Here is a 27,491-nt window from a genome sequence, read left to right on the forward strand (position 1 = left end):
TTAAGTGGTTATATTTTTCTGGGAAATAAGATTACTGTTAATTAGTTTTAAAGTCTAATGCGTCTACTTTAGTCAGCTGAAATATAATAATTGTACATTATTCTTAAACTTATAAAATAAAATATTTTTTCTGGTGCTGATTGATAAATTATTGGAATGTAAAAAAAACTTATTTATTTATTTTTAGCACACGGGTCGATACAAATATTTATCAGTCAACCTTCGAATGTGTACATAAAAACTATAAAAACCCAATAAAACATAACACAAGACATTATTTACATAACATAACAGCGGGTGTGGTAGTAATTTAGTTGGGTTTGTTTTTTTCCAAATATGTACAGACGTGATGAGAAATAACAGTATATGTCATCCGCTCCGAAAACTCACGGGAATAAAGGTACGTACGTAAATACTTATTTTCCTCGAATTCAAAATCAACACAAGAGGCAGATTAAACATGTATGTACATGTACACGTGTTTTTTTTTTATAATTCCGTTAGCAACCCCATCGATAGTCAGTCGATTAAATACAAAGACATCCCCCCAGTCAATTTTTACTTATTATTTTATTACAGCTGGACCATTCCCCCCTCCGTGGATTTTATTTACGATTCGTGGTAGCACCTACGTATATATATATATATCTCGAGCGTTAAATATGACGTATTCCCCCTCAATTGATATCATCGAATTTAACTTGCGTGGACGTGTGACGATTGTGTAATGCATTTGTACGGACGTTGCATTCGAATCACACCGCTGCTAAGCTTATAGCGATATCGTTCTAAAATCAGTTGCAGCCTCTCTATTATCTCAGATGGATGAATCGTCATTTAGTGTATAGAATGGACACTGTTGACAGATTATGATATTGTACTCAGTCTACACGTAACATCGTTAAGTACTGCGAAAAAAAATTGTTGCGTCCAAATTATGTTCATCGAGTACCCACTCGACAACATCATAATATTGTTCTCGTTCCCATATAGCTGATTCAAACAAACGATATGATTGTTGTCCAACCATACGAATTAAATATCAGTATATATTGTTAACTATAAGTACTTACAGTAAAATAGTAATCGTTTTTAAGTATTGGGATTGCATTATTATTTGCATTGGTAACAAATCATAAAAAAGAATCTTTATATATTACACTATTATTAATAGTATCTATAGGTTAAAATAAAAATGTGACGTTTAAATTTGAAAGCGTTTGACGTGCATTGAAACCTGCGAGAAAAATCAATTGAAACCAATTTGTGTAAAACATGAAACATCAAATATTTTCAATGAATTTATTTCAATAGTCAATTATATTAAAACATTTAAATCTCAACTATTTGCTTAAAAAATATGAAATTCAATAAAGATTTACTGAAAAAATTATTTTCATACTCAGTTTTATCAGTAAATATACTTTTAATAAACTTCTGAGTAAAATATATTTATTTAATAATAATATAATAATATTTATTTTCATTTTACTTCATCTTATATTTTTTGCTAATATAATTAAACTTTCAAGTTTTAAATTTTTATTATTATTAATTATTATTATACTAGTCTATTCAAATTTTCTTGTAAAAAATTGAAATGGTGGTATAAATTCAATTTAAAAAAAAAAAAAAATGCTGCGTAATAATTGATTTACAATTGAATAATTTTTAAAACAATATTATGTAACTCTTGAATGGATGAAGTTATACCACTCGTAAAACTTTTCAAATAAAACACAAGTATTGAAATTGAACAGCTATATTATTATACCATTTGTCAATTGATATTGTAAGTTTCTGAAAGTCCATGCGTCGGTGACAATGTTTTTTTCGTTGGTAACCAAAAATACATACTCAATATTTTTAATATAGTTATTCCAGTACACGAAATCAATCGATTGTGTATAGTTCGTATACGCAGTACAACAATTCATTTTCAGTAATTTTTTACCGGCTACATTGCATAAAATCCAATCCATCATGTATTCATGTGCATTTTATAAAACCTATACTGGCTTTAATCTTTATATTTTTAAATGTTTTTAAATACAACTTAAAAAAAAATTGCTCTAGAGTATAGTACACTCTGTGGGGTTGCCAACTATTGCATTTTGCTCGATAGATTCATCACTGTCGTTGTTAATTATACTGAAGACGACCATTTTTTGACCTTTACGTGGCTGTCATCAGCAACATGCACCGGTCTAATAACGTGCCGAATAATATATAGCCTTAAATGATTTCTAGGCAACAGTTTGCAAGTAAAAAATATTTCATCCAGTTGTGTTTTAGTATCTGCATATTAAATTTGTGGGTAAAATATTTTCTGCCCGTGGTATACTGAAAATTGCACAAGGTAAATTTTAACTTCAGCAAGCTAAACATATGATATTTATATTTTTTAATAAAATACAATAGGTAAAATATTTATGAAAAAAATGCAATTCATTTTAAGTTTTAACCTTAGTAGTTAGTAATAACTAATATAATAATTGTGTATATGCTATAATATAATAGCTAATAGTTACCTATATTAGGTTTATTTTAAAATCAACCAACTGCAGTTTGTAGTTAGTATATACTGACAGTATACACTAGTATAGGTGCGTAATGCGTATAGTTATGTAAAATTATATGATAAGTATAATTATTGTAAGCCGAACAAGATTCCGGCCACTGGTTTTAATGTACGATTTTCAATTAGCTCTTGCCGTTCTCATCACCACCTCTCCGCAACCGCAATTATTCGGTATCCCTACAATAATATCATATTATATAATAGTATAAACTGTTCAATTATAACGTATACACGTGTAAGTACACAAATAATAATAAGCCTAGGAGACTATTCTCGAAACACGTTCGGTGGGGTTCAGTAGCTCCGGCGGGTCCGTTAGCGGTATTTTTTTAGGGGGAGAGGGGGGGGGGTGCTGTAATAGACACGTGTTATTTCTTTGGATTAAATGAGGATTCGGAGGCGGCTGCACAATTACACAACATTATACTGTATTATTATTATACACCGTACGAGTGTACATCACATTATACTATTTAATATGCGTACGTGATGTGACGCAAACATCACGCGACACTGCAGCGGACACGTCACCGTCGCGCGTGTATAAATGATAATCCGTTCGCGCGTGTTGAATTATGTGATATAATCGTGATATATATTATTACGTCAATCAGTCGTCGTCGCCTACCCCCGTCAAACGGCGGTGGTGGTTTGACGTGCATTGTGCGAACGGATTTCGACCCCGACCGGGTCGCGGCCAGTTGGAGGGACCTTGTTGTAGCTCATCGTGACGACGACGGCGACGCCGACGAAAAATACGGCTGCACGCGCACGATAATGTTATTATTGTATACATCAATATATTATTATTATTAATAAACAGCACCCGGACACCGCGACTTCCCGATCCGTCGAGATTATAATATTATGGAATGAAATGATATTATAATTTATGCGCGCGAGTGACAACCGGTTTATATAGGTACATCGCGCATCGCTGTTATATACAGCGTAGTGTCGCCCGACGAGTTCGTCACGTCCATCAGTCGATGGACGGATTTTTTCCGATCGATATCGTAGGCAGTACTCGCACTTTTATTTTTACGGCTGCAGGAAAGTCGTTACCGTACCAGAGACAAAGCCACGACATCATCGAACACATGACCATTTTTGCAGGTTCGGAATTCGTGACCTTTGTGCGCATGTCCTAGTCGTATGATATATACATACACTTGATATATTTAACTCGTTACAAATATTTTATTTGGTGGTTTGTAAATATACGTTTTGTACAATAGCAGACTTCTTGGCTGTGGATGAATTTAATCTATATAAATATAACTATGTATATTTCTTGTTTTTAATCGTAATATTAATCTATTATACATGTATTATATTTAATACGGATTTGATAAAATAAATAAGCGTCACTATTAACATTATAAAAACTGCTAAAATCTAAAACAAATCCGGTTAGGTCAGGATCGGTTTTCAACAGTAGGTGTCTACTTACATTTATATCAAAAAATGCATTATACTCCATATTAAAATAACTATCTCGAGATTTATCCAAGCATATATGATATTACGTGGGCCTTAAGATTTCATTACATAAATATTATTATTCAGAAATAGTCAGTGACAAATAAATAGCTTTCCGTAGCAAATTTCTACCTACCAGAGTACCAGATATAGTCCTACCAGATTATACCATCAAATCACCTCGATATTACAATCGCCATACCACAGTTATTGGTATCATTATTTTAGGCTTAGTCGGTCACGCGCAGCTGATAATGGTTTAATGTACGACGACGACCCTCGGTCAGCCACGTCGCCGGCCGTTTGGATTCGGTGTTTGCACGCGTGGTCCGGTTGAATAATTAGGGGGCAAAAAACTAATAACAATAATAATTATAATAATAAAAGACGTCGCATTGTGATCGAATTATATAATATAATGGCTGTAGGCCTGTAGATATTCTATACCTATCTATTATTAAACGACGACAGACGTACGCGCCTTTATACATGTAGCTATACTGGCAGACACATGACGTAATCATCGCCATCGTTGGCGAATATCCGTTTTACTCATATGTTATAGACAAGAAGAGTCCAAAAAGTCGATCGCGATATAATTTTGATTCGATCGCAACTTATTTTATCTATCCTAAAAAAAAATTTATTTTCAGAAAACAAAAAAAAAAACAAATTTATGTTAAGGTTTTCTTTTTAAATCTTTGTTTAACTCACGATTTGACCTATTCCGTCTCGCAATAGAACATATAAATGTGTTAGAGCTGCAAAGTAAAATTAAGGGTTATTAAGAGATAAATTATCTAATTATACTTTGTGATAAGTCAATCACGGCAATTTTGGCAAACTTAGAAATCGATTATGATATTTGGCCGTCCCTGTTATAGACAACACAATATATCACAAAAGGAAAATCGTTGTAACTGTTCAAGGTAACTGACATTAATATTAATCACATCGATATTTATCGTACATTTTGTATTAAATTAGTGTTCTCAATATGATTACGCGTTTTCTATAGTCGTATAGTCACGTTTATAAAAAAAAAAAATACAAGTTTCCACAGTAGTTTTGAAAGTATATCTGTCTCATCAATTATTAGGTTTACGCCTATATCATTATCGTAGAAGTATAGGTATATATATGGTACATGCTACATAATATCGCTGCAATTTTACTAACATATGTCCATAAAATAAAATATATGGTCCACAGTCGTCGTGATCGTCGATTCCCCTCCCATTCACGCTATATAGACTTAATCACATGCGGTAAATCCTCCGCTGCCGTGGAGCACGCAACCAACGATTTTTTTTCACGAGCTTTGATTGTCCGCTGCTGCTGTCACCGAATGGGTACTGTCGGTTACGTTAGGTAAACCGAATGCACAATAGGAACCGCGCCGTTTATACGGTACATTATATTATTATAATACATTATACGGTATCGTCTATATAATATGTGTACACAATATAATATACCTCATCGTCGTCCGTTTCGATTTCGTCCTCTCCCCCTGTCCACCTGGTTTTACGACTTCGTGACGGGCTCTCCGCGAGATTACGAATTTATATTATTTATTATACTATAATTTGGTTTTTTATTAGGTACTTATATTTTTTTTTTTTGCGTGCGAGTATAGGTCGACGAAACCTACCGGGCTTTTTACTGCTCAATAATCATATAATATTATCCTACCTATACTATATTACACATTGACGGTGAAATCGGACCGTTATTATTAGTTTTTGGGCCGCGTGTTCGCATTGCGTGTCTGTATACGATATAATATCAACCGACTGACGATTACGGCGAACTTAAAATAATAATACATATGTCAGTATGTAACGCATATGTCAAAGCGATTTGTTAGTAAGATTCTTGAAATTCATTTATCGACGTATAAGCAGACATGTTGTATAGAAGTCAGGGATTTAAATTGTAATCATATTACACGTTCAAAGTGTTAAATGTGAAGGGTAGATTAGGTAAAATTAGAGTTCACAAGTTAATTCGCATAACAGCATGGTTTATATGTCTATATATTATATATATATATTAAAGAACACGTTTTCAATACCGAGGAAGATCTTTCGGAGAATCAAAGTATACTCTCGTACAAAGTAAATATAAAATAGACAACGACGAATGTTTATTATTATTTTTACAATTTTAATATTTCACAATATAATTTCATCACAAATGATCGACTGACATGTTAGTGAGTATAAAATCCCCAATGGATCACATGGAGATGGGATATATAAAACGGAAATTCTTATACGGGGCAAGCCTTTGAAACCAGTATAGTTTCCTGTTCTTTGTATACAGTGGCATTATATCATTATTACGAAAAAAAAAATATAACAGTAATAAAGAATTAAATACACCGAAAATGATACAATCGTTCGTTTTTATTCCTCGTGTCTTTTTTCACAACAGTCTTCCACACAACGCGCCAGTGTTGCAGTATGGGGCGGTGACGCGACTATATTATTTGCATAACGGTTATCTATTTGTCAACAGTTCTCATTAATGAAAAAAATAAAATACACATTTATTTACATACATACTAACAAATTGTCTCTCAACAGTCTCAACCGTCTCAATATCACTCAAGTTATATGTTACAAATGACACACGAGATTTCCCCCTCACCCCATAAGATTCATTTAACAATATTCAACATCATGAGATATATGGGCGGCGCCAGTCGTACAATAATAATTGTTATAATTTATTGTATTGCGCACATAAGACAATGTTAGAACAATTCTTTTATGGAGATTATAGTTATTGTGATAATTTCATTAAGGACGAGGACCGACAAAAGAATGGAGAAATAAGCGCTTCAGGTTTTTTTTTCTTATTTTTATAATCCGTGGAGGACTTGATGCGATTTTAATACGATGAGAAAATGGATTATGATAAATTTAAAACACCGGAGGACAAAAAAGTTATAATGAAAATTATATTTTATAGCTGATACGAAAGTAAATTTATTAAATACTAATGACAAATCGCCCCATTCTATGGTAATTAGTAATTACAAACGTAAATGTTTTCTAATAACTTTCAAGGTATTATTTTCTTACTTAGGAGGTATTTAAACATTTACAATATTAACTTTTAATATCTTAATCAACAACTTCTATAGTAAATTTAGTACTTATTTTTTAATAACTTAAGTAGCCAGATCCATGGTAATTAATTTAATTAATCTTGATTTTAAATAATTTAGATAAAAGTAACGAAATAAATAAATTAAAGAGAATTAAGTTATTTAAAAAAAATGGTATTTACATTTTTAAACAATTTTATACTTACAACATTATTTTTTTAAATTCATGACATATTAGAGATAAGATTAAAAGTATCGAATTATTTTGTTCTAAATTGTACCAATTTTGTAAATAGAAGAATTTAATTCGATGAAAAGTCGTATTTTAACAGTAGCAAATGTTGTTGGTTTCTGTGGTTGTCAAGACCTGTGAGAAATGTCGATCGTTTATAAAACAGTCGGTTACAGTGTTTCTATTCTTAGGGAAAACATTTGTTTTATCAACAGTTTCTAACCATTATTTCAGCAGTGAAGTTTGTCTTTTATGAGATTCAATTACGCACATTAGATTGTTTACCCTGAAAGTAATGTTAGCTTAATCAATTTGAAAAAAGGGCACGTGATATCCAAATAATAAAATTAATATTGTTTGATAAATTATTATATTAAAATATTATCAAAAAACAGTACAGTGTGTGTCAGTGTCTACATTTACGTTAAACGAATGTAGGTATACTTTTCAATTCTCAGGTTTCTAAAATGTCAGAATTCTAAGTTTTATTGTTTAGGTTTATTTAATATTAATACGTAATATTCACTGTTATCATTAAAATGAAATTGTTATGTATACACAATATTAAATATAATATAAACATACATACGTACACTAAATTCTAAATGGTAAATTTTAAAATTAAACTGTATACTGTTGGTACATTGCTTACGTATGATTTATTTAGTTTAAAAACTTTTTTGAATTCTTGGAAATGTATTTTTCATTAATATTTTATTTATATTATACAATGTATCGTAGAGAACTATTTCTTAACATTTTAGAATTATTTGTTCAATGAGTATTTTAAAAATGGTAGTGCACAAATTAATTTTTTAGTGCGGCCAAGCATAGTTAAGAACTAAAATCGTAAAACAAAGTAAACAAGAATAATCATTAATCATTGATTATAATTTATAACTTATAAATATCAGCATTAGTCTTTTTAGTATTTTGATCACAAGTAAACAATAAAGGAATACGATTGTAAACATTTTCTATTTTATGCATCTTAAGTATACTCAATAGTTTTATACGTAAATGGTACTAATTATTATTACCATAATATATAAGTTAGGTACTGTTAGTGCTTCCAACGTAACTACGTAAGCCTTACAAATGAGTAATGACAATGATGGATAGCGAAATAGAAGGTAATTAATAAATAATTTATATTTAGTATAACGTAAAAATTAAAGTTTACAGTGGTGAGGAGTTCTTAAATATTGTAATTATCTATTTTAGTATTATATTATTGTTATATAATTGCGGTTTTATAAGATGATTTTATAATGCTCGTGATTATGAAAAACGTAAATGTATAACTGTACAAGTCACTCACCTTACCCATAATTGAATAATATTCAAAAGTGGACTTTTCATCACTGAGGTTTTTGAATTACAGTGTGGCGCTACTGTAGCGTACCACGGAGGCACAGAAGAAAAAAAACCGTTCATTTTTCTTGTTATGTGTATTGTGTGTAACATACACATTGTTGTCCGTCTAATGCTCACTCAAGTTAATATAATAACTACGTAATACAAAGAACACGAGCGTCGTAAGTTTCTCGCCGTGGTTTCCAGCAGTACGCACATAATGTTGAAAATGTTTTTTTTTTCAATAATAATAAAAAAAAAATAATGTAAATAAATCAGCAAATTATAATGGTTGGGGGAGGGAGAGGCTCGTTTATTGACAATACTACGCATACGTCATCTATTACGTAAATGATGTTGTTTGGGCCGTTATTGAAATATTTTCAAGTTCTATTTGCACAGCGATTACGTTGATTTAATGGGATTTAACGTCCTTATACCGAACGCAATAATATTAATAAACACAATAATAACTCATTGAAATACATAAATATATTTTTATAGTAAACGCCAATAAACAGTTTTTATTATTTGTTTATAAATGATTTTTTTTTTTAATTGCCCTTTGACCTCATAAATCTTAGAGTTCGTATTTTATTTTTATCCAGTAATCTTCCTTGATTTATTTACAACAGAACGGTTCTATAAATTAGTACACTTCTATTCAGCGTCCGGTAAAACATTATTCGAGCGTTTACTTTGCTTTTACTTTACAACGTTCGTATTTTAATTTTAATTATTTAACATTTAAATTCCACTATATTCCGATGAAATGTCTACCTACAATCTGCCTAGCCCGGTAATGGCTTTAATACTTTCAGACGCTTCGTTAATTCAAGATTATTATAATTTCTTGCAATTAAAACGTTTTCGGGATTAACCGTTTCAGAGAATATAACATAATATAAACGTATATATTATTTATTTTGTTTAACTGATACAAGTACGTCTTGTCGTCAAGGCATCGGTCGCGATGCAGTATTCGTCGGTATCTGACCAAACACCGTAGGTATACCTACAGAGTATATTATTGTACTTGTACGGACGTAATGACAATATTGTTACGCGTTATTTGTCCGTCTTACTACACTTTCGTTCGTTTATAATTAAAAATCCGTTTTCGGGGTTTTCGTCGTCGTGCATCGACTGGTCGGCGGTCTTGCCGAAATGTGTACACCCGCGATCGCAGAAACGGTGTTGAGAGCTCTCGGCGGTGTCGGGCTGTCGTCGGAGCTGCGACGCGCGTGCGCGAGACACGTGAGCTGCGCCCAAAACAGCAGCAGCGACGAGCAGCGGCCCTTGCGCGTGACCGTGATCGAGGGCCAGGGCACGGGGCCGGTGGTGTGCGCGGCCGTCAGGAAAATCTTCAGGGCGGCCGGCGTGCCGGTGGAATGGGACTATCAGACGCTGAGCGTGCACCGGGACCACAAGACCAACCGGATGACCGTCAACCCCGAACTGCTGAGTTCGGCCATCGAAACGGGACTCGTGCTCCGCGCCCAGGACTCGACGGTGGGACAGAACGAATCGCTATCGTCGGCCTCGTTGGCGCTCAACAAGGCGCTCAACGCGTCCGTCGGCGTGCGCCGGTTCGTGTCAGCGGTCGGGTACCAGCCCTACGGCCCCATCAACATGATCAACATCCGCGACAACGTGAGCGGCGAATACTCGGAAATCGAGCACCTCGTCGCCCCGGGTAATTAAATGATGCCGTCATGTCATAATATTGTGATATTATATTATATTTTATTCGCGATCGTACTCATCTCGCGGGTTTCTCAGGACCGGTCACAATTTTCGTAGATATAGATGTGTATATAATTATAGGTATACGTAATGTGGGTAGTAGTGGGTATATGCGTTTCTTAATACGCCCACACCTCCCCTCGCGGTTATAAATCGTAAATATGACACTTAAACCTCGCAATTGCAGCTTACCCGCTACAAACAACCCTCTAATTAATTTTGTCAAACATTATGTGTATTTCATAAATCACGAAGCAGGTCAACCAGGATTTTTAGATTTATATTTTCGATCAGAGTACATATGTTTAAATATATTTTTGTAATTAGTATATGTAGGTTCTATAATATGTTAAATTTATTTTATTTTAACTAGTATAGGTTTTTTTTATATAAATTCAGTTACGAGATAGATATTATTCCTCATTTTTTTCGAAGTAATAATTTGTTTTATTTTCACTGCGCTCCGCTTATATTTACTTTAACTTTACTAAGTGTATTTTTTCTTTAACTATATAAAACTATAGAAACAGTACGATAAAATACATATACGATTAATGTTAATTTATATTATCGTCTTGACATCTTCATTTCCATTTGTACTACCGTTTGATAGCCATAAACTCATAAATAATAAGAAATAACGGTGTTTATTTATAAACTATCCCGTATAAAAATGTTAAACATAACTTTTGGTTGAAAATAATTTTCCCAAAAGGTGCAGGTGAGTCCATCAGTGTTAAAACTTTGTTATGAGGTATGAAAAATTGGATGTTTCTGAGACGTGGGTTTGGATAAAATGTAATAGAACGATCTGATGAGAGAAATGAATAATAGTCCTTAAAGAAGTACATGAAAACGTATTAATCATTGAAAATATCAAAAACAGAAAATGGGAATCGTAATGGTCATGTCTACTGATATACAATATTATGATATCGTGTCACTTAAAATCGATAATGCTTGTGAATAAACCACGAATAACCATTATTTTATAAATATTATCATATTAAACAAGTTGGCACTCATTCTTTAAATTATTAGGCTTAACTATAAATAATGACGAAGTAGCGATTAATAAAAGTTAAAAATAAATAAATAATTTATAATATTTATTGTGGAATAATCCATAATCTTTATAACGGTGCAGATTTTTGTTGTGTTTGTGATGGCTATTAGATTTTATTCATTTTTTTCTTTAAAGATTGAGATTGATTGTTTTTATGCGATACGTCTTAATCGTAGTTTTTGATGAAAAATAACGTTCAATAAATATCTTTTGTGATTTTGATTGGTTCAACTATATTATTTTTTTATACATGGAACTTCTTACTTTCGACAGCTTTTTGTAATAAAAATACATTTTAAAGATATACGTTTTGAGAATAAGTTGAATTGTGTACGAGAGACTTTTATTATTCATATTGAGTAAAAAATTATTATTTTGCTTTTTTTTTTATAACGATTTCATTTTTTCGTTATCAAGAAGTAGAATACAACAATAAATTCCTATTCACGCAAAAGGAACAAAAGTTTTTGAAAATATTGCTTTAACGTTAAAAATTAACGAGAGTTTTATTTTATAAGTTTGTTTTACTTTAATTTATAATTGGGATACCCTAGGGATATAATTTAGGTTTAGTTTTAAATGAACGGTGAAAACACTTGTAACAGAAGATAGCGCGATTAAAGAGTGTCCCCTACCCTAGCAATCGTTTACCGTCAGTGACAAAGTTTAATAAATAACTCAATTCTTAAACGTTGTACATTTGTGTTTTTCTAAACGACTATTCATAATTTACTGTTATCATAGTCATCATTGCGTGTTATTAAATATAAAATATTTAAAATGTATTTATGACGGGCAAATTAAACCTACAGACGTCGTGGTCAATGTTTTACGCCGAATTCATTCGATTTATATATCATAACTTATAATGAGTTATAACATACGGCCACTAAATACTGTCCAACTAAGGCGTGGCTTAGTGTATAGAAGTGTTTTATTATAAACAATATATTAATCTGTAGCGTTATTTTTTGTATATATAGAAAACGCATATAATATAACACAAAAAACGCACGTCGACATATATATATATATATATATATAATATAATATACGCAGTCTTAAACATATTTACGATTCAAATTTTTCACATTTATTTTAATAATATTGTACGTTGAAAAAAATATAGATTTACATATTTATTGTCGAATTCGGTGCGTGAACGCAAATCGTACAGTAATCTGCGTCTCCGCTATATGCACACAAATGACGTTTTTAGACAGGGCGTTTTTCGGATTTGCATAACCTTTACCGTATCTAGTGAGGGGAAAATATACATAAATATATTATATTTTTTTAAACTGGTTTATAATGCCTCGCTAACATTAAAATGTGAACGCGTGTTAAGATCACCAAGGTCATTGAATTGGTGATAAAATACTAAGCTTTTAGTTCAACATTGTTTCATTATAAAATCACAAACGTGTATTTTAATACAATACAAACAACATATTATAGGGGTGCGTTTCATAAACAAAATCGATTAATGGTCAACTTCAGAGAAGAAGACACCAATATCATATTATACCATTATAGAGTGCATTAAAGTCAAAATATGTTTTAAAATCCATTCATATCAAACTGACCAATTAAATACAAAACAAATAAACTGTACATTTTGTATATGTTTATTTTAATGTTTTATCAAAACGTTTAAAATTAAAAAATAACTCAACGTTAATAATTTAACATTCGCATGTTCTGTAATTTCTCACGAAATCTGTAGATATCCACACAATACTATACGTTTGAATTTTTATAATGTACAATGTATTAATGTGAAAATCTATAATGTAATCCATAATGAAAAACACACTTACAAACTTTGATTTAATTAATTTTTTATTAATTATAATAATTTAGGCTGAACGTAGATTAAAAAAAAAAATTAATTATTAAAAGCTTATTTTTATATTCTTAATTTGTTCACTAATGCACGTTGAAAACCACTTCCTCCTTACAACAAGTCGTACTTAATTTACTGCATAAAAACGTAATTTAACTCTAGAAATATTTAAAATAATGTTTTTTTTAAATTATGAAATTATGTGGCCAACGGACTAAATATTTTATCGTTACTATTGACACTACAGACAACATTATAATATTAACAGATTAAAATTCAGGTTCTATATTTTATGATTACGCACAGTCAATGTTAGTATAAAAATATAATTTTTAATAAATTGTATATATACGCATTTTGTTCGTATGTGTTACAAATGTTTCTCGAACCACCGTAATGATATGTATATTAGACCATGGGTATAATATATATATACACATTATGTAGCATTAGTGAACAGTGAACATGGCACGAAATATACGGCGGTTTATGTGGTTAGACTTATTCTTGTAATCACGGTACGTTGCATTCGGTAACCCTCCGACTAAAAGATACTCATGTAAGCGTGAAGGGTCGTCGTCAGCAGAGACACGCGAAACAGTTGGTTTCCTGTTGAGGGTAGGGGGGGGGGACGTGAACATCAATGAAAACCCACGCGGGGTAGTACTCATAAATATATAATATTTTTTAATGTACAATATAGTTGGGTTTGCGCCGGTGTAAATTGTATAAATAAAGGGCGCGACGAAATAGCAATGAACGGCCGTGGTGGTGGCGGTTCGGTGAGACGCGTTATATAACGATGATAAATATATAAATATTATATAGGTAGGTTATTATAATATGCATATGACAACGACGGTCTCTCATCAGTCATCCCGTATCCGTTATTCGTCACGTATAGAGTTGAATTATATTATTTAAAGAAGCACACAGCACAAAAAAACATTTTTCTTCAAGTTATTAAATGTCAAATCGATTCTATATTGGAACTATTAAAAAAGATTTGGTCAAAATCCAACATGAAAGATTTAAGGAGATTTGAGATATTTTGAATAGCTGCGTGACGTCAACGGGCCGGGTTCACCATATAATATTGCTTTTAATATGTATTATATATATATATATATAAAACACATCACGTGCGTTCGACAAAAATTCGAAAATATATTGTAAAGATAATATTATGTAAGTTAGTGTAACGAGCAATTTTTATACGCATAAGGTAGGTAATTGTGGTGAGCCCTACTCTATGACGTCACGCGACTTTTTTCGGCGTTCCCCATAAATCGTTGAACAATTCCAGTAGAACCTATGCCGTTTTTCATAACACGAAACAGTCTTTAAATTTTTTTTAAAACTTTTTATTCGCGTTTTGTCATCTCATTCGATTACAATCGTGACCGCGGTAACCGCGTGTATGGTATTATAAGGCGCGACGATATTGACGATATGCGATACGCACGGCTATCATATCTCTGTAGAATAATATAATATCGTATATCATCATGCAGGCGTCGTGCAATCCATCAAGACGGTGTCGAGGAAAGACTCGCTGGCCGTGGCCGAGATGGCGTTCGAATACGCCATTAACCACGGCCACTTCCGGATCACGACGCTTCACAAGACGAACGTGATGCGGCTGTCGGACGGGATGTTCGTGAAGGCCTGCCGCGAGGTGAGCGCCTGCTACCCAGAAGTGGAGTACAAAGAGGAGAAGCTGGACTCGTTCTGCCTGCACGCGACCACCAATCCTGGCCGGTACGACGTGCTGCTCACGACCAGCCTGTACGGCGCGTTCGTCAGCGCGGTGTGCGGCACCATGTCGGGCGGCCTGGCCACCGTGCCCGCAGCCGCGTACGGCCCGAAGGCGGCCGTGTTCAGCACGGTCAGCGACTACGGCTATAGCAACCACTGCCGCACCGAAGACGATTGCATTGTCGTCCGCATGCCCTACGAACGGGAACCGATCGTCAACCCGACGGGCATGATCAGAGCGGCCGCGTGGATGTTGGACCACGCCGGCATGGTGGTCGCCGGGCGGCGCATCGCGGGGGCCCTAGAAACCGCGATCCGGCAAGGCGTCCGCACCTTGGACATGGGTGGCGACGCGTCCTGCGCGCAATTCACCGATGCCGTTATCGATAACATGGAGTGTCCGATTCCCAGTGACGGTGGTGGCGGCGGCGGCGACGAAGAGTGTTGCCACACGCCATCGTAAGTCATATAACACGACTACGCGCCGCTGACCTTTGCGAAGGGTTATCCGAAGAATATCAAAACGTTTTATTTCCGCCAAAACTCATCAGTAACGATCCTCATAATGTGTTTTTTCGTCTTTTATATTATATTTTTTTCCGTGCGATCGACCTCGGTCGCTTCATTACCAATGACTTGTGGCTAAGGTGATATCACTTTCATTAAAAACATTAAACGTCTCATAATAATATTATGTATTATAATGGCCTTTGTGAATCTTTTTTCGTCGTCGTACACTTATCGAACGTTTAATGCGACTAATCTGATTTTCGTCGTGTTGTACCTTGCCTTTCGATAACCGTGACGCATACTACGGCCGCTACTCGTAGCAGCCACCCCCGTGTCCGTTAATTTTGGTGGCAACTCGAAGATATAAAACATTAAATAAAAAGCTTAAAAGTTAATTAAAGTTCAGCGAATCGATAAGAAAAAAAATTGTAATTCAAAATATATTTATAAAAAAACGTGTTAATATAATTAATGTTTTCGGAAAATAATTATTAAATTGGTAATTAATTGTGGTAGCCGGTAGGGATGAGGTACCTAAATATTATCATTCAATTATTATTATTATATTACATTATTACGCATGGCTACCTCATAAAATATTTGTTAATAAATAACAAAATACATATTTCAATGTCCCTATTTTATTTGTCGAATCTAAAAATCTATAGTTCAGGTTTTAATAAAAACTATTTTTTTTTCTTTAGTAGAATGAATTAACGTCAGCTAATACTTTACTCTGATTTTTAATTTCTTAAGTGGTTAAGTCTAAAGTAGTGGCTGGAAAACTTTAACTTAGACAAAGCAAATGCCAAATAGTACAGTATTGTTAGTACATACGGCGTACATTTATACAAACTTAAAATTTAACAATGTGTATTTATCAATTATGTCAGCGGTGCTGATAAGACTAACTACGTCTGACTATAAAACAAACTACTTCTCTTGGCTGCTTGACCAAATAACCGAACCTACAGAACAACCCTAGAATCTACAACGATATTGATTTTATTTCACGACATGAGTGGTTAGAGTGTAAATAATAATAATTAAACAACAGTATTTTCATTACTCAATACACGTAAAAAAATATTATTTAATAACATAATTTTTACAACTGCTCGGAATGAACAGAATAAACAACAACTGTATATCTGTATAGCTGAAACGGTTAAATTATCTTTGGTTTTTTATATATATATTTTTTAATATAGATGCTCCTGAATCATATTTTATATTTTGTAATTAGTTTTTAATAGTTAATAATATAATATTATTCATTTGAATGTACCTGTATTATACATCATGTAGATAGTATTATGCAGCATGTATGGGTTTCGTATATAATAATGCATATAATTATTAATAATCAAGAACAAAACAAAACATATGTGATATTTCATATTATTATTTATTTATTGACAATTGAAATGTCATCTATTTAATGCAACGTTATTTCCGGGTTATTCTATATGACAGCCACAATTTCACAATAAATAACAATAATTATATATAAACATCCTTTGATGTTCATCAAAATACTTACAATGTTTGGGTCGGCAGTGTTATGAACCAAAATACAAATGGTACAGTGACTCGCTCCAAGCTCATTGCATTTTACAAAACATTATTATTTTTAAACTTAATATATGAATTTGTTTTATTTTTACAAGAAATCCACATATTAAATGGGTAACTGTGCATCCTATATTGACGTGTCATAACTCATAAGGTGTGCATCTAATCCTCTGGAGAAATAAGTCATATGTCATCGGACAGGAGTTAATCGACTCATTTTGCCACCGTACAAGCATAACAATAGGTATATCTACCTATAAACTATCAAAAAGATAAAAACGCGTAAATGGGTCAAATATCGGATGACGGAGACTGAAGGGGCGTAACCGTTTTCCGCAAAATGACCCTGGCTCGTTATCACCATGACTATTTTCTGCCAAAGGTTATATTTCGATTTCTCCCAAAAAAAATTAATAAATTATTTAAGATATTTTTAGAGAACCCCTTATATCCTGAGTTATTTATTATTATTTTTTTTATTGAAAAGTCAAACATTAATTACGGATTAGATATTATGATTAGTTACAGATTGATTAACCTACTTTTGTGAGTTTACGCAGATTGTGGTGAAGATAAAGAGTTACTATGATTATACTACTAGGTTATTATTATTATTTCACAGCAGCGTTATCCGCGGATAATTGACGGGTTATTGTTCGCTATCAGTCTGAACCTGACCGTTGTAACCATGGTATAAACTATAAAACAACGTTAACGAAAAAATTAAAAAAAAATGTTAATAATGTCAGAAAATATTGAACTATTGAAGCAACTGTGGACATATTATGTTAATATACAACAATTTTAAATTCATCCGTGCGTATATAATATACATCTAAAAATGGCGTTACTCGTGGAGGTGCTACAATAAACAGTACGTTGCTAAAATGTTAATTTAATTTAATTTAATGTTTATGTTTTTTTAACAAAAATAATTAGGAGTAAGATATGATATACTTGATATAGATAATAGTTTATAAACAATATTTGTAATACACGGCGAGGCGCGTACATCGTTATCATTACTATTTGACGAATTTAAATTCATAGGTTCTCAAAAAAAATATTAAACAATGTATTAATTTTTTTTTGGCGTAAATCGGAGTATAACCTTTGATGGAAAACGGTTATGATGATAACAGACGAAGGTCATTTTAGTGGAAAACAAAAACCCCCGACTGGAAACGGAGACAAAATAAAACATTATGATAAAAGATTAAAAAAAAAAAACACTCCGATTTACATATTACAGGACTTTTTTTTTACACCATACTACCGCCTAATATGAATAAAAAATAAATTCTATAGTTTCATAATAGATTATCAATGTTCAAGTTATGAGCAAGTATTATGTTGTTTCTTATTAATTTTAATGAAATGATTCACGTATGTATTTTACTGCAAATTAAACTGCGTAACAATACTATATATTCCCCAACAAAATAATTAAGGAATAATTTAATAATATATATTAAAAATGTTATGAAGAAGAGAATGTTCATATATAAATTAATAAATTAGTCCAACCTGGTTGCACTTTTCAATATGATTATTTTCAACTGTTCCAAACATACTTTGTCCGTTATATACGCAATAATGCCTTTCGGATACAGACTCATAACAATAGTTAGGTCTATTCACCCACGACATAATATAATTTCACATTTTAGTATATTATCGTAAATAGGGGGATTTTTTAAATCTGTTAATAAACGTGTCTACACCACATCCCCCGCCATACGAAAAAAAAAAATCAACTCAACTACCGAATAAACGCTAGTGTATGTATAATATACACAAATAAAAACACCCTCCCCCATTACGAGACCTAACCAAAAACGTTTTTAATATATATTATACATTACATCGGTCAATATGACAGGGTGGGATTTTATATTATACGTTCTTATACAATAGGTTAATAGGTGCATCACGTGCTGTATACAAACGTATATAGGTACTATTTAATATTTGGTTATAAATATGTATGTATGTTTTTCCCTCTTCCTTCCGATTTATAAAACAGTTTGTGAAGATGATAACAATAATAATAATCTAACCGTACGATACCGACTAATGGACCGTGTATTATTGTGTTTCATATTGTATGATAATTTTTGTATGTACATATATATTATACTCGTACCTACTGTACAGCCATATTATATAATGCGTATTATATAGTTCGCGTGTTTGGCGCCCACAACCGTGAACCGTGTAATGGAGCTCTTTTTTCTTTTTTCTTCTCTTTTCGAGCGATGAGAGACACCGTACGTATACTTGCAGTATTAATCTAAAGGGTAGGCGAGCGAGTGAAGTGGAGCATAATGGGGCTATAATGATGATGCTGTGGTTATATGTACTATATGATGACGCCAAAGAAGCTATAAAAAAGTGTTCATCCACTCCAAAATTCCCGAAAAGATTATAATTTGAAAAAATATAAAAATACTTAAAAAAATATATTTAAACATTAAAGTCGTTCACTACTTGTACCTATAACTACTTTCAACCTAAAACAATGACACAATAATAATATATACCTACATATAAATATATATGTAAATTATTCTTGTGTTATAGTTTTGAATTTAGTTTCATAACTCCGATTTAGACTTGGTATGCATAAAATATTACTATACATAATAGCTTTAATATTCCCAATTAAGATTTATAAAATTGCATTATAATTTACAGCCCACGATAAAAATCTTACAGTTGTAAGACTGTCAGTGAATTCATTTTGATGACAATTCGCTTGCTTTACTGTGATTGTCTTCAGGCAATAAATATTCAACATCTGGTATTCCATAATACTGTGATACATTTAGTTGCAAAGTGTAATCATTTTTCATTTTATGTCTACAGTATCGTGTAAACTAGAAATAAAAAAAACCACACATTACCTATACGAACACTCCAACACTCAGTTGTCCATAAATGATTTAATATAATTATATTTCAAACAATTTACGAGTTTATTATTAAATATAAGTGTTATAAGTTTATAAGTTTATAACCAATTATTAATGTTGTGTTGACTGCAAAATTCATTATTTTTCCTTACAAATTTATTCATAACTTACTAAAAGAGTAATCATAGTTGCACAAACAACGCTTATTAAAATACTGGCTGTTATACATTATATAGTACCTATATAAGTATATTATATTATTTATTTGTATAAACATATAGTAATTAGTAGTACAAGGTTTAATTCTACAAGACGTTTAATATAATATTATAATAGTATAGTATAACCGACGGAGTGTAGACCAGGAAATATGATTTGGTTAATAGTTTTTTATCGGACAACGAGTTTGACGATGGACCGACATAATTGGGTCGAGCATGTTAAAGGCGTTTTTTACGATTAAGACGGAGAACATACTACATAGGACTTGGGTATGCCTAAAACTTTAATGCGTGAGCGTGTGTGTGTGTGTGTGGGTGTTTAGCTATATGCAAGAGGAGAGTATATATATTTTGTTTTTATTTCTTCAGTAACGAGAACGTGCGTAAGTCTTGTCCAGCCGGGCGAATCGTATTTATGCACTCCGCGCCTTTATTCGATTTTTCTGCAGCCCCACCCTCCGCTGACCTATACGGGTCTCGCCCGTCGCCATTATTATGTATGTTAACCGTTGATTGTCGACGTCGACCGCGTGCCGCGATCTAATAATATTACGTAATTCGATTTAACATTATTTTGTACTGTTATGTAATTACGAGTCTATTCGTTACACATACGCGTATAACATAATAAATAATAATCTAATATAATAGGTAAGTATATTGAAAAAAACGACGTCGTTTCGTCTCAGCGACAATGATGATAATAATAATAATAATAATAATAATAATAATAACTACAAAATAATAATAGGTTTCCGATCTTAGTTATTGTAATTAACTGGTAGGTATACGAGAGTTGAATACATGCGCTAATTTCCTTTGGCGAAACGGATCAAAATGTAATTTTAAAATCCCGTCGCTCGTTCAAAATATACTAATCAAAATCCTTGTCGAATGCTTTAAACTTTCATCTTCTCGGCTATGTCGCGTAAATTGCCGGTCATTCGGGCGTACAGTTATAACGTGTGTGACGAGCGTGAGACAATAATGTTCGTATTATTTTGCCTTTGCAGGAATCTGGAATTTATGTCAATTATATTTGTTTTCTAACCGATCGTTTCTCGTTCAATTCAATTCCAACTGATGCACGCCAACACGTCGATACAGCTCCTTTGATGTTCGTTTTCCAGCTACAGATAGTGCCATGCCCATTTAATCGGCACACATGTTCAACATTATACATTAACAAAACAACATGTTAATGTATATGAATGTATTCGATATGCAACAATGTTTGCACATTTTTAATTTTTACTTGTAACGAGTCTCATAGTTTTAACATTATAACAGCATGATAAACATATAACATATTATAAACGACTACAGTGTCGCTCGGACGGGTTAGCAAGTAATACAACTGTATATGTGCACTCGAAAGGGGGTGGGTGTAAATAACTGATGTAACATAAAGCTAAATGCCTAAATATGTACACTAAAATAATTAATTTTTTCAGACTAAGTATGTGAACAGAAATGTTGTCGAGAGTAGCAAAAACATTTGTTTACATATATATCAACATAAAAAGGGGGGAGGGTGAGTGGTTGTACTTTTGTCAACTGCTTGTGCAATTCAGTCTGTGGCGTCACTGCGACTGTAATAGTAATATAATATGTACTTGTGAGCTGTGACCTACTGTTATAATATAATATTATTAAATATACTTACGACGGAATGGTTTCAAACATTCAAGATTGGTTCTTATGTATAAATATATAATTTATTTTCAAATAAACCGCATATGTTTAATTTCCTGCGCTAATAAAATCACGATATTCTTTGAAGTTAAAATATGCTGTTAACGACAGTACTCTTAAATATTACGCAAAGTTAAACTCGGAACTCGACTTCAAAGTACTAAAGTAGTCATTAACAAAAACAACATCAATAGTGTATAAGAAATTCCAAAGAATAATAAGACAATAATATAATTACTACAATTACCCTATAGGATGTAGGATCTAGGAAGTGATTAAAAACTAATACCGATTCAAATAATAGTATATATTTATTTAACTACACATATTATTCAAATAGGTACCTAAAGTAACATAATGTACTCAATGAATATAAATAAGATTTAATACTACATAGTAAACAACTTTTATAGATACTAGGTAGGTAGTAGGCACTATATACATTAAAATAATTCGTGTGAATAATAATATAATATAAAATAAATGATTATGTTTACTTTGTTTTATAAATTCGGCTATCAATAGAGTTTTGTACGAAACAATTAAATTAATTATATGCATAGTTAAATATTATATAATAAATAATTACGGTAATAAATAATATAGTAATTTAGTATTCATTATTCCAATAATGAGGCAGGAACCGCGTGGTTCTTTTTGATAATTATATACAATTTCGAATTTTGGAATGTATATATTATTAAAATTATAATTTATTACTATACCGTTTGATATAAAACTTATCTCATACCTAGGTAAGGTAATACGTATACTGTAAATAATATAAGATCTGTGATATTTCGTTTATTGTGTATCATTCAAATTGTTCAGATGTAAATAATTTGTTGGGAGTTTTCAAATTGAAACTTGGCGTACTTTATAGTTAATACTACCTATACTAAATGTATACATGTATTATGTACCTATATATAGCGATATACGTTTCATTACACTTTGTATATAAATTATTAATTTGATTCTACTTTATATACGCGTGTAATTTTCTTGTATAATGTTCGGAGGCGGCGGACTAATGGAATCCCGCCATGAACAATAATTATTATCGTCTAAATATCCGAAATCAACAATCATACTGTACTATAGCGATTATATCGTCGTCATGGAAATTATTATCACCGCTAAAATATAACAGAACCCGACTTATCACATAAGTACAAAACTAAGTACAAACGTTTATAGAAAATTTATTGCGTCCGTTTTAAATTCAAAATTTTAACGAACACAGAAACAAGATGAATACCGACGAGAGCAAGTACACCGGTGCAGACAGCCAGTGCATCGACCAGATTACCAGGTTGCTGTACAAGGTAAAGGACCCGGTACACTTGTCCAACGTGCACGACTGGGTGGTGAAATTGACGACTGGTGAGCCGAACACCTGCAAGACGGACTACTTGCGTTTGCTCGAATACGCGTTGAAAAGTGACGACGGCCAAAATGGCGTCCGGGAACCGTTCACCAGTCCTCCGCCAGACGATTTGCTGGACAACCCAAAAGGTAGGCGGTCGTCGGCGGTCACCACGAACGTCGTCGGTGGTCACGAGAGCGAGAGAACTGCGGCCGGTGGTAGTTGCGGCGGCGTCGACACCCCGGAAGACGACTGGCCATCAGCGACGGCTGTTGACGGATTGCCCGACGACGCGTTGGCCGACCTGCTGTGCCGGACCGACAGCAACACGACGTCGGTGCAGAAGTTCGTGGCGGCCGCGGGCCCGTTGACGTGCGACGGCGGTGCGCTGATGAGCAGCGTGGCCGGCGAATGTCTGGGAAAATTCGGCAGAACCGCCGGAGCTGTGTTCGACGAACGAACCCAAAAACTTTGCGATGCCCTGGCCAAGGAACAGGTCGCCCTGATGCTCCGGTACCGGACGAACGCGCAGCGCATGATCACCCGCGCTCAGATACTTCAGGACCACGTGCGCGAACTGATGCCGACGTTCCAGTACAACGAGTACGTGAAAAATCCCGACGGGCACCTGACCAAGGTGTTGCGGGCGAAAAAGATCGAAACGACCGGACCGGATGCGGACGTGGCGCCGGCGTCGGATGGAGATGACGTCGACGACGCCGCAATGCAACAGAAGAAGATGATGTGCGCGCTCCAGTGGCTGCGGGCCGAAGTGGAGCGAGCTGACTGCGAGAACGTGAGACTCGTCGAGCGGTACGACGCTGTCGTGGCGGCCATCGTGGTGGCCAGCAACAAAAAAATTGCCAACGATTGTCGGGCCAAAGCGCGAAAGCTCGAAGTACAAACCGAACTCAGCGAGGTCCGCAAAGAGTCCACGAAGCAAGAGGCGTTGATCGACTGCTACATCGGTAAAATGAGTCTATAGCTGAATAACCTGTACCGCGTGCTCGTCTGGGACTGAATTGACCCCCGATGACGTTTGTGGTGACTGTTAATGACCAGAGGATCGGTAAACGGTTCGCAGACGCCAGCTCGGTCGTTGTCGCTTTTTAACGGTACTCGAGCAAATGCAAGTAGTCCACGTCTCGCCACTGTTCAGCTCACCACACGTAATGATAGAAAAAAAAATGTTTAACTATTTTGTTAGTTTTTTTTTATTTTACTGATGGTGCAAAGTTTTACTAAATGTATTTTAACTGGTCAAAACAATTGGCAAAAGACTATCTTTTTTTATAAAGGTAAATCGTTAAAAAAAGACATTAACATATGAATTATTGTTAGCTACTATTTCTGGTTACGGCTCTATACGTAAGCATAATATGATTACACTAAATTACTAACAAACAAAAATGTTTAAATTTATTTTCGGTACAGTTGATATTTAAACGAAAATATATGTAGGCGTTCTGTTACTGTCTTTTCATACCTGTGTGTGTATCCCGTGAGTAAGTTTCGTTTTTTTTTTTTTTTACTCCATTTCTATCACTTCGATGGGAGGGTGTATAGTAGCAGCAAAAACAGTATATTTCGACTATATACAATTTGCATACAAATATGTTAGTAGCATGTCAGACTGATTCCCTCGCCGCAGTCTCATATAATTCAAAAACAAACTCATACTATGAACTTACAATATAGGTGGTACCTAACTGAAATGTACAACGGTTTTTATTATGACTTTCGATAAACATAACGCCCGTCAAAATAAAATATTACAATTTGTTACAATACATGCAATTAACTGAGTTTCGTATCGTTGCAATAATATTATGACGTACGTTGTACGTATGCCACATATATTGTGTTTATTTTTTGTGATAATATGTTTTCCATTCATAGCCTTACCACCGGTACGAAATACACATTTAATGTGTGTGTGTGTGCATGTGCTGATACTTACGGTCCGCACACAACTAAACGTATTATGTCTATTGTTATGTGTTTGGTGCTTTGCCTTTTGCGGGGTTAAAATAAATGCATGTGTTTCTTTTTCAGAACACTAAAATAATACACGAATCGTACAAGCGGAATATTTGTATTCAACTTATTATTTATTAGTATACAGTACAATATAATATAGTCTATAGTATATTATAGTTTAGGTAGGTAGCTGCATGGTGCCATGGTATACATAATATAATATTCGTTTGCGTCCGCCCCAGCCGTCAAAACGATAATAATTGCAGTCTACCGGTTAGCGTGGAACGTATCATTTCATCGCACTCGCGGGAGTCTATTATAAATTTTACATATTATATGTACAGACGGCGCGTTTATGTACCCATATATAGGTGTACGCCTACGATAGCTGGGATACCGCACGAATACGCACCGAACCGTTCGTATATTATGTACTTGCCATAATGTCATCCATCCGAGAATAAGGATACAAATCGTAACCTTTGAACTGTGCAGTATATGCTTATTATAATATTATGTAACACTAACAGAATACGATCGTCCCTAGGGGGCAGGCGGTTATTTGTCGTAAGCCTCTGGCGTCTACGGCTGTAGAAAATGTGACCTGTGTAATAATATAATATGCAGAATGTAGATGACAGCTGCTGGATATGTGTATATCTATATTACAGAGATATAATATAGTCTGGACATTAGTGTCTTCTTGTAGTCGCGTAATTCGGTTTGTCGCATACAGGATGTTTTAATCCTAATTAAACGATCCTAATAGATACAGCGGTATCATCGTCCATATTCCTTGTTGACAATTAAATTTATAAATCAATATTATGTATAATTCCATGGTTAACAACAATAACCGCGGATACGTGTAGGTACATATTTAAATACGAGAAAAAACGTTTGAATTAATATAACACTGAAATTTTGAACTTAAAAACTTTTGAAGATTGAACATTATATAATGTATCATCACTGACCAAAAAATGTAAATTCTAAAAGTTTGACTACTCATAAACTCACAACTCACTAAACGGCATTATTAAAATAAGTATTAAAAAGTCCTTTTTTCTCCGTAAACAAATGAACAGACAACCCGGAAGCCCTTTTAAAGTTGTGATATATATATAAGTATTATAAAAATTTATATATATAATACACACACACACACACACACATGCATACGCAGGATTTACGGCGAACTACCGCATTTATAAATTAAGAAAAAAAACAAACGATTGTGTTTATCTAAAATATTAATTTTACGCTCGCACTATGTCAAGTCAGGACTCAAAACAATATGTAAACATCACTACGGGGCTTCACAAGTATTAAAGTTATTTACTTGTTTTTCAATCGAATGTCACGTTTCAAATTATTCCGTTCTATAATATACTTATATAGTCTCGTGCAACGCCTGGTAATATTTTATTTTACCCAGTCGTATGTACACAACTTTAAAATTAGCAAACCGTATGTACAAGAGGACAAAAAGGAGCTAAAGAAAACTGTTGCATTATAAAAGCATTACAAAATTCTAGTTACTATATTATGTATAATATATATAATATATATACATATGTTTATTATTTATTAACCATAAAATAAATAAAAATTAACATTTCAACCCAATTGTTTATATGTATAATCAAAATTGAATTAACATTCAAAAACGGTATAAACACCCCTGATAATACGCAATAAGTATTACTCTACACTCTACAGTATTTATAACTATTGATTACCATAATTTTGTTTTTATTTTAGTTCCAAATTAATTCAAACAGTAAAACCATTTAAGCACCTACATAATTTATAGGATATATCTAGAAGTGAACGCCAAACAGTATGGTCAAATAACATTATAATAAAAGTTACCACCTATGTATAAAATCTAACATCAAAACTAAATTATAATCAATTTATTGTAATGACAGTCGTGTATAACGAATAATAGTTGCGTATTTGTAATAATATTAAACTACCTAAACATATTGAGGCGTGTAATATATTACAGGTTTTTGTGCACACTACACCAATTAGA

The 27,491-nt window shown here is 33.2% G+C and overlaps 2 protein-coding genes across 3 annotated transcripts in view; both read left to right on the top strand.

The window, feature by feature from the left end:
• LOC132919191 (rap1 GTPase-activating protein 1-like) overlaps positions 1-27,491 on the top strand; it is a 157,739-nt gene that overhangs the window by 48,624 nt on the left and 81,624 nt on the right. The gene's annotated exons all lie outside the window — the stretch shown is intronic.
• LOC132919192 (probable isocitrate dehydrogenase [NAD] subunit alpha, mitochondrial) lies at positions 13,533-15,822 on the top strand. The gene has a single exon (XM_060980572.1). It carries the CDS (start codon positions 14,998-15,000, stop codon positions 15,646-15,648), a length of 651 nt encoding a protein of 216 aa, XP_060836555.1. The 5' UTR covers positions 13,533-14,997; the 3' UTR covers positions 15,649-15,822.

The sequence above is a fragment of the Rhopalosiphum padi genome, chromosome 2 (genome assembly GCF_020882245.1).
Source record: "Rhopalosiphum padi isolate XX-2018 chromosome 2, ASM2088224v1, whole genome shotgun sequence".
NCBI lineage: Eukaryota > Metazoa > Arthropoda > Insecta > Hemiptera > Aphididae > Rhopalosiphum > Rhopalosiphum padi.

Excerpts from the sequence above, each read along its gene's own strand:
- LOC132919192 (XM_060980572.1), top strand. The coding sequence starts at position 14,998 with ATGGCGTTCGAATACGCCATTAACCACGGCCACTTCCGGATCACGACG.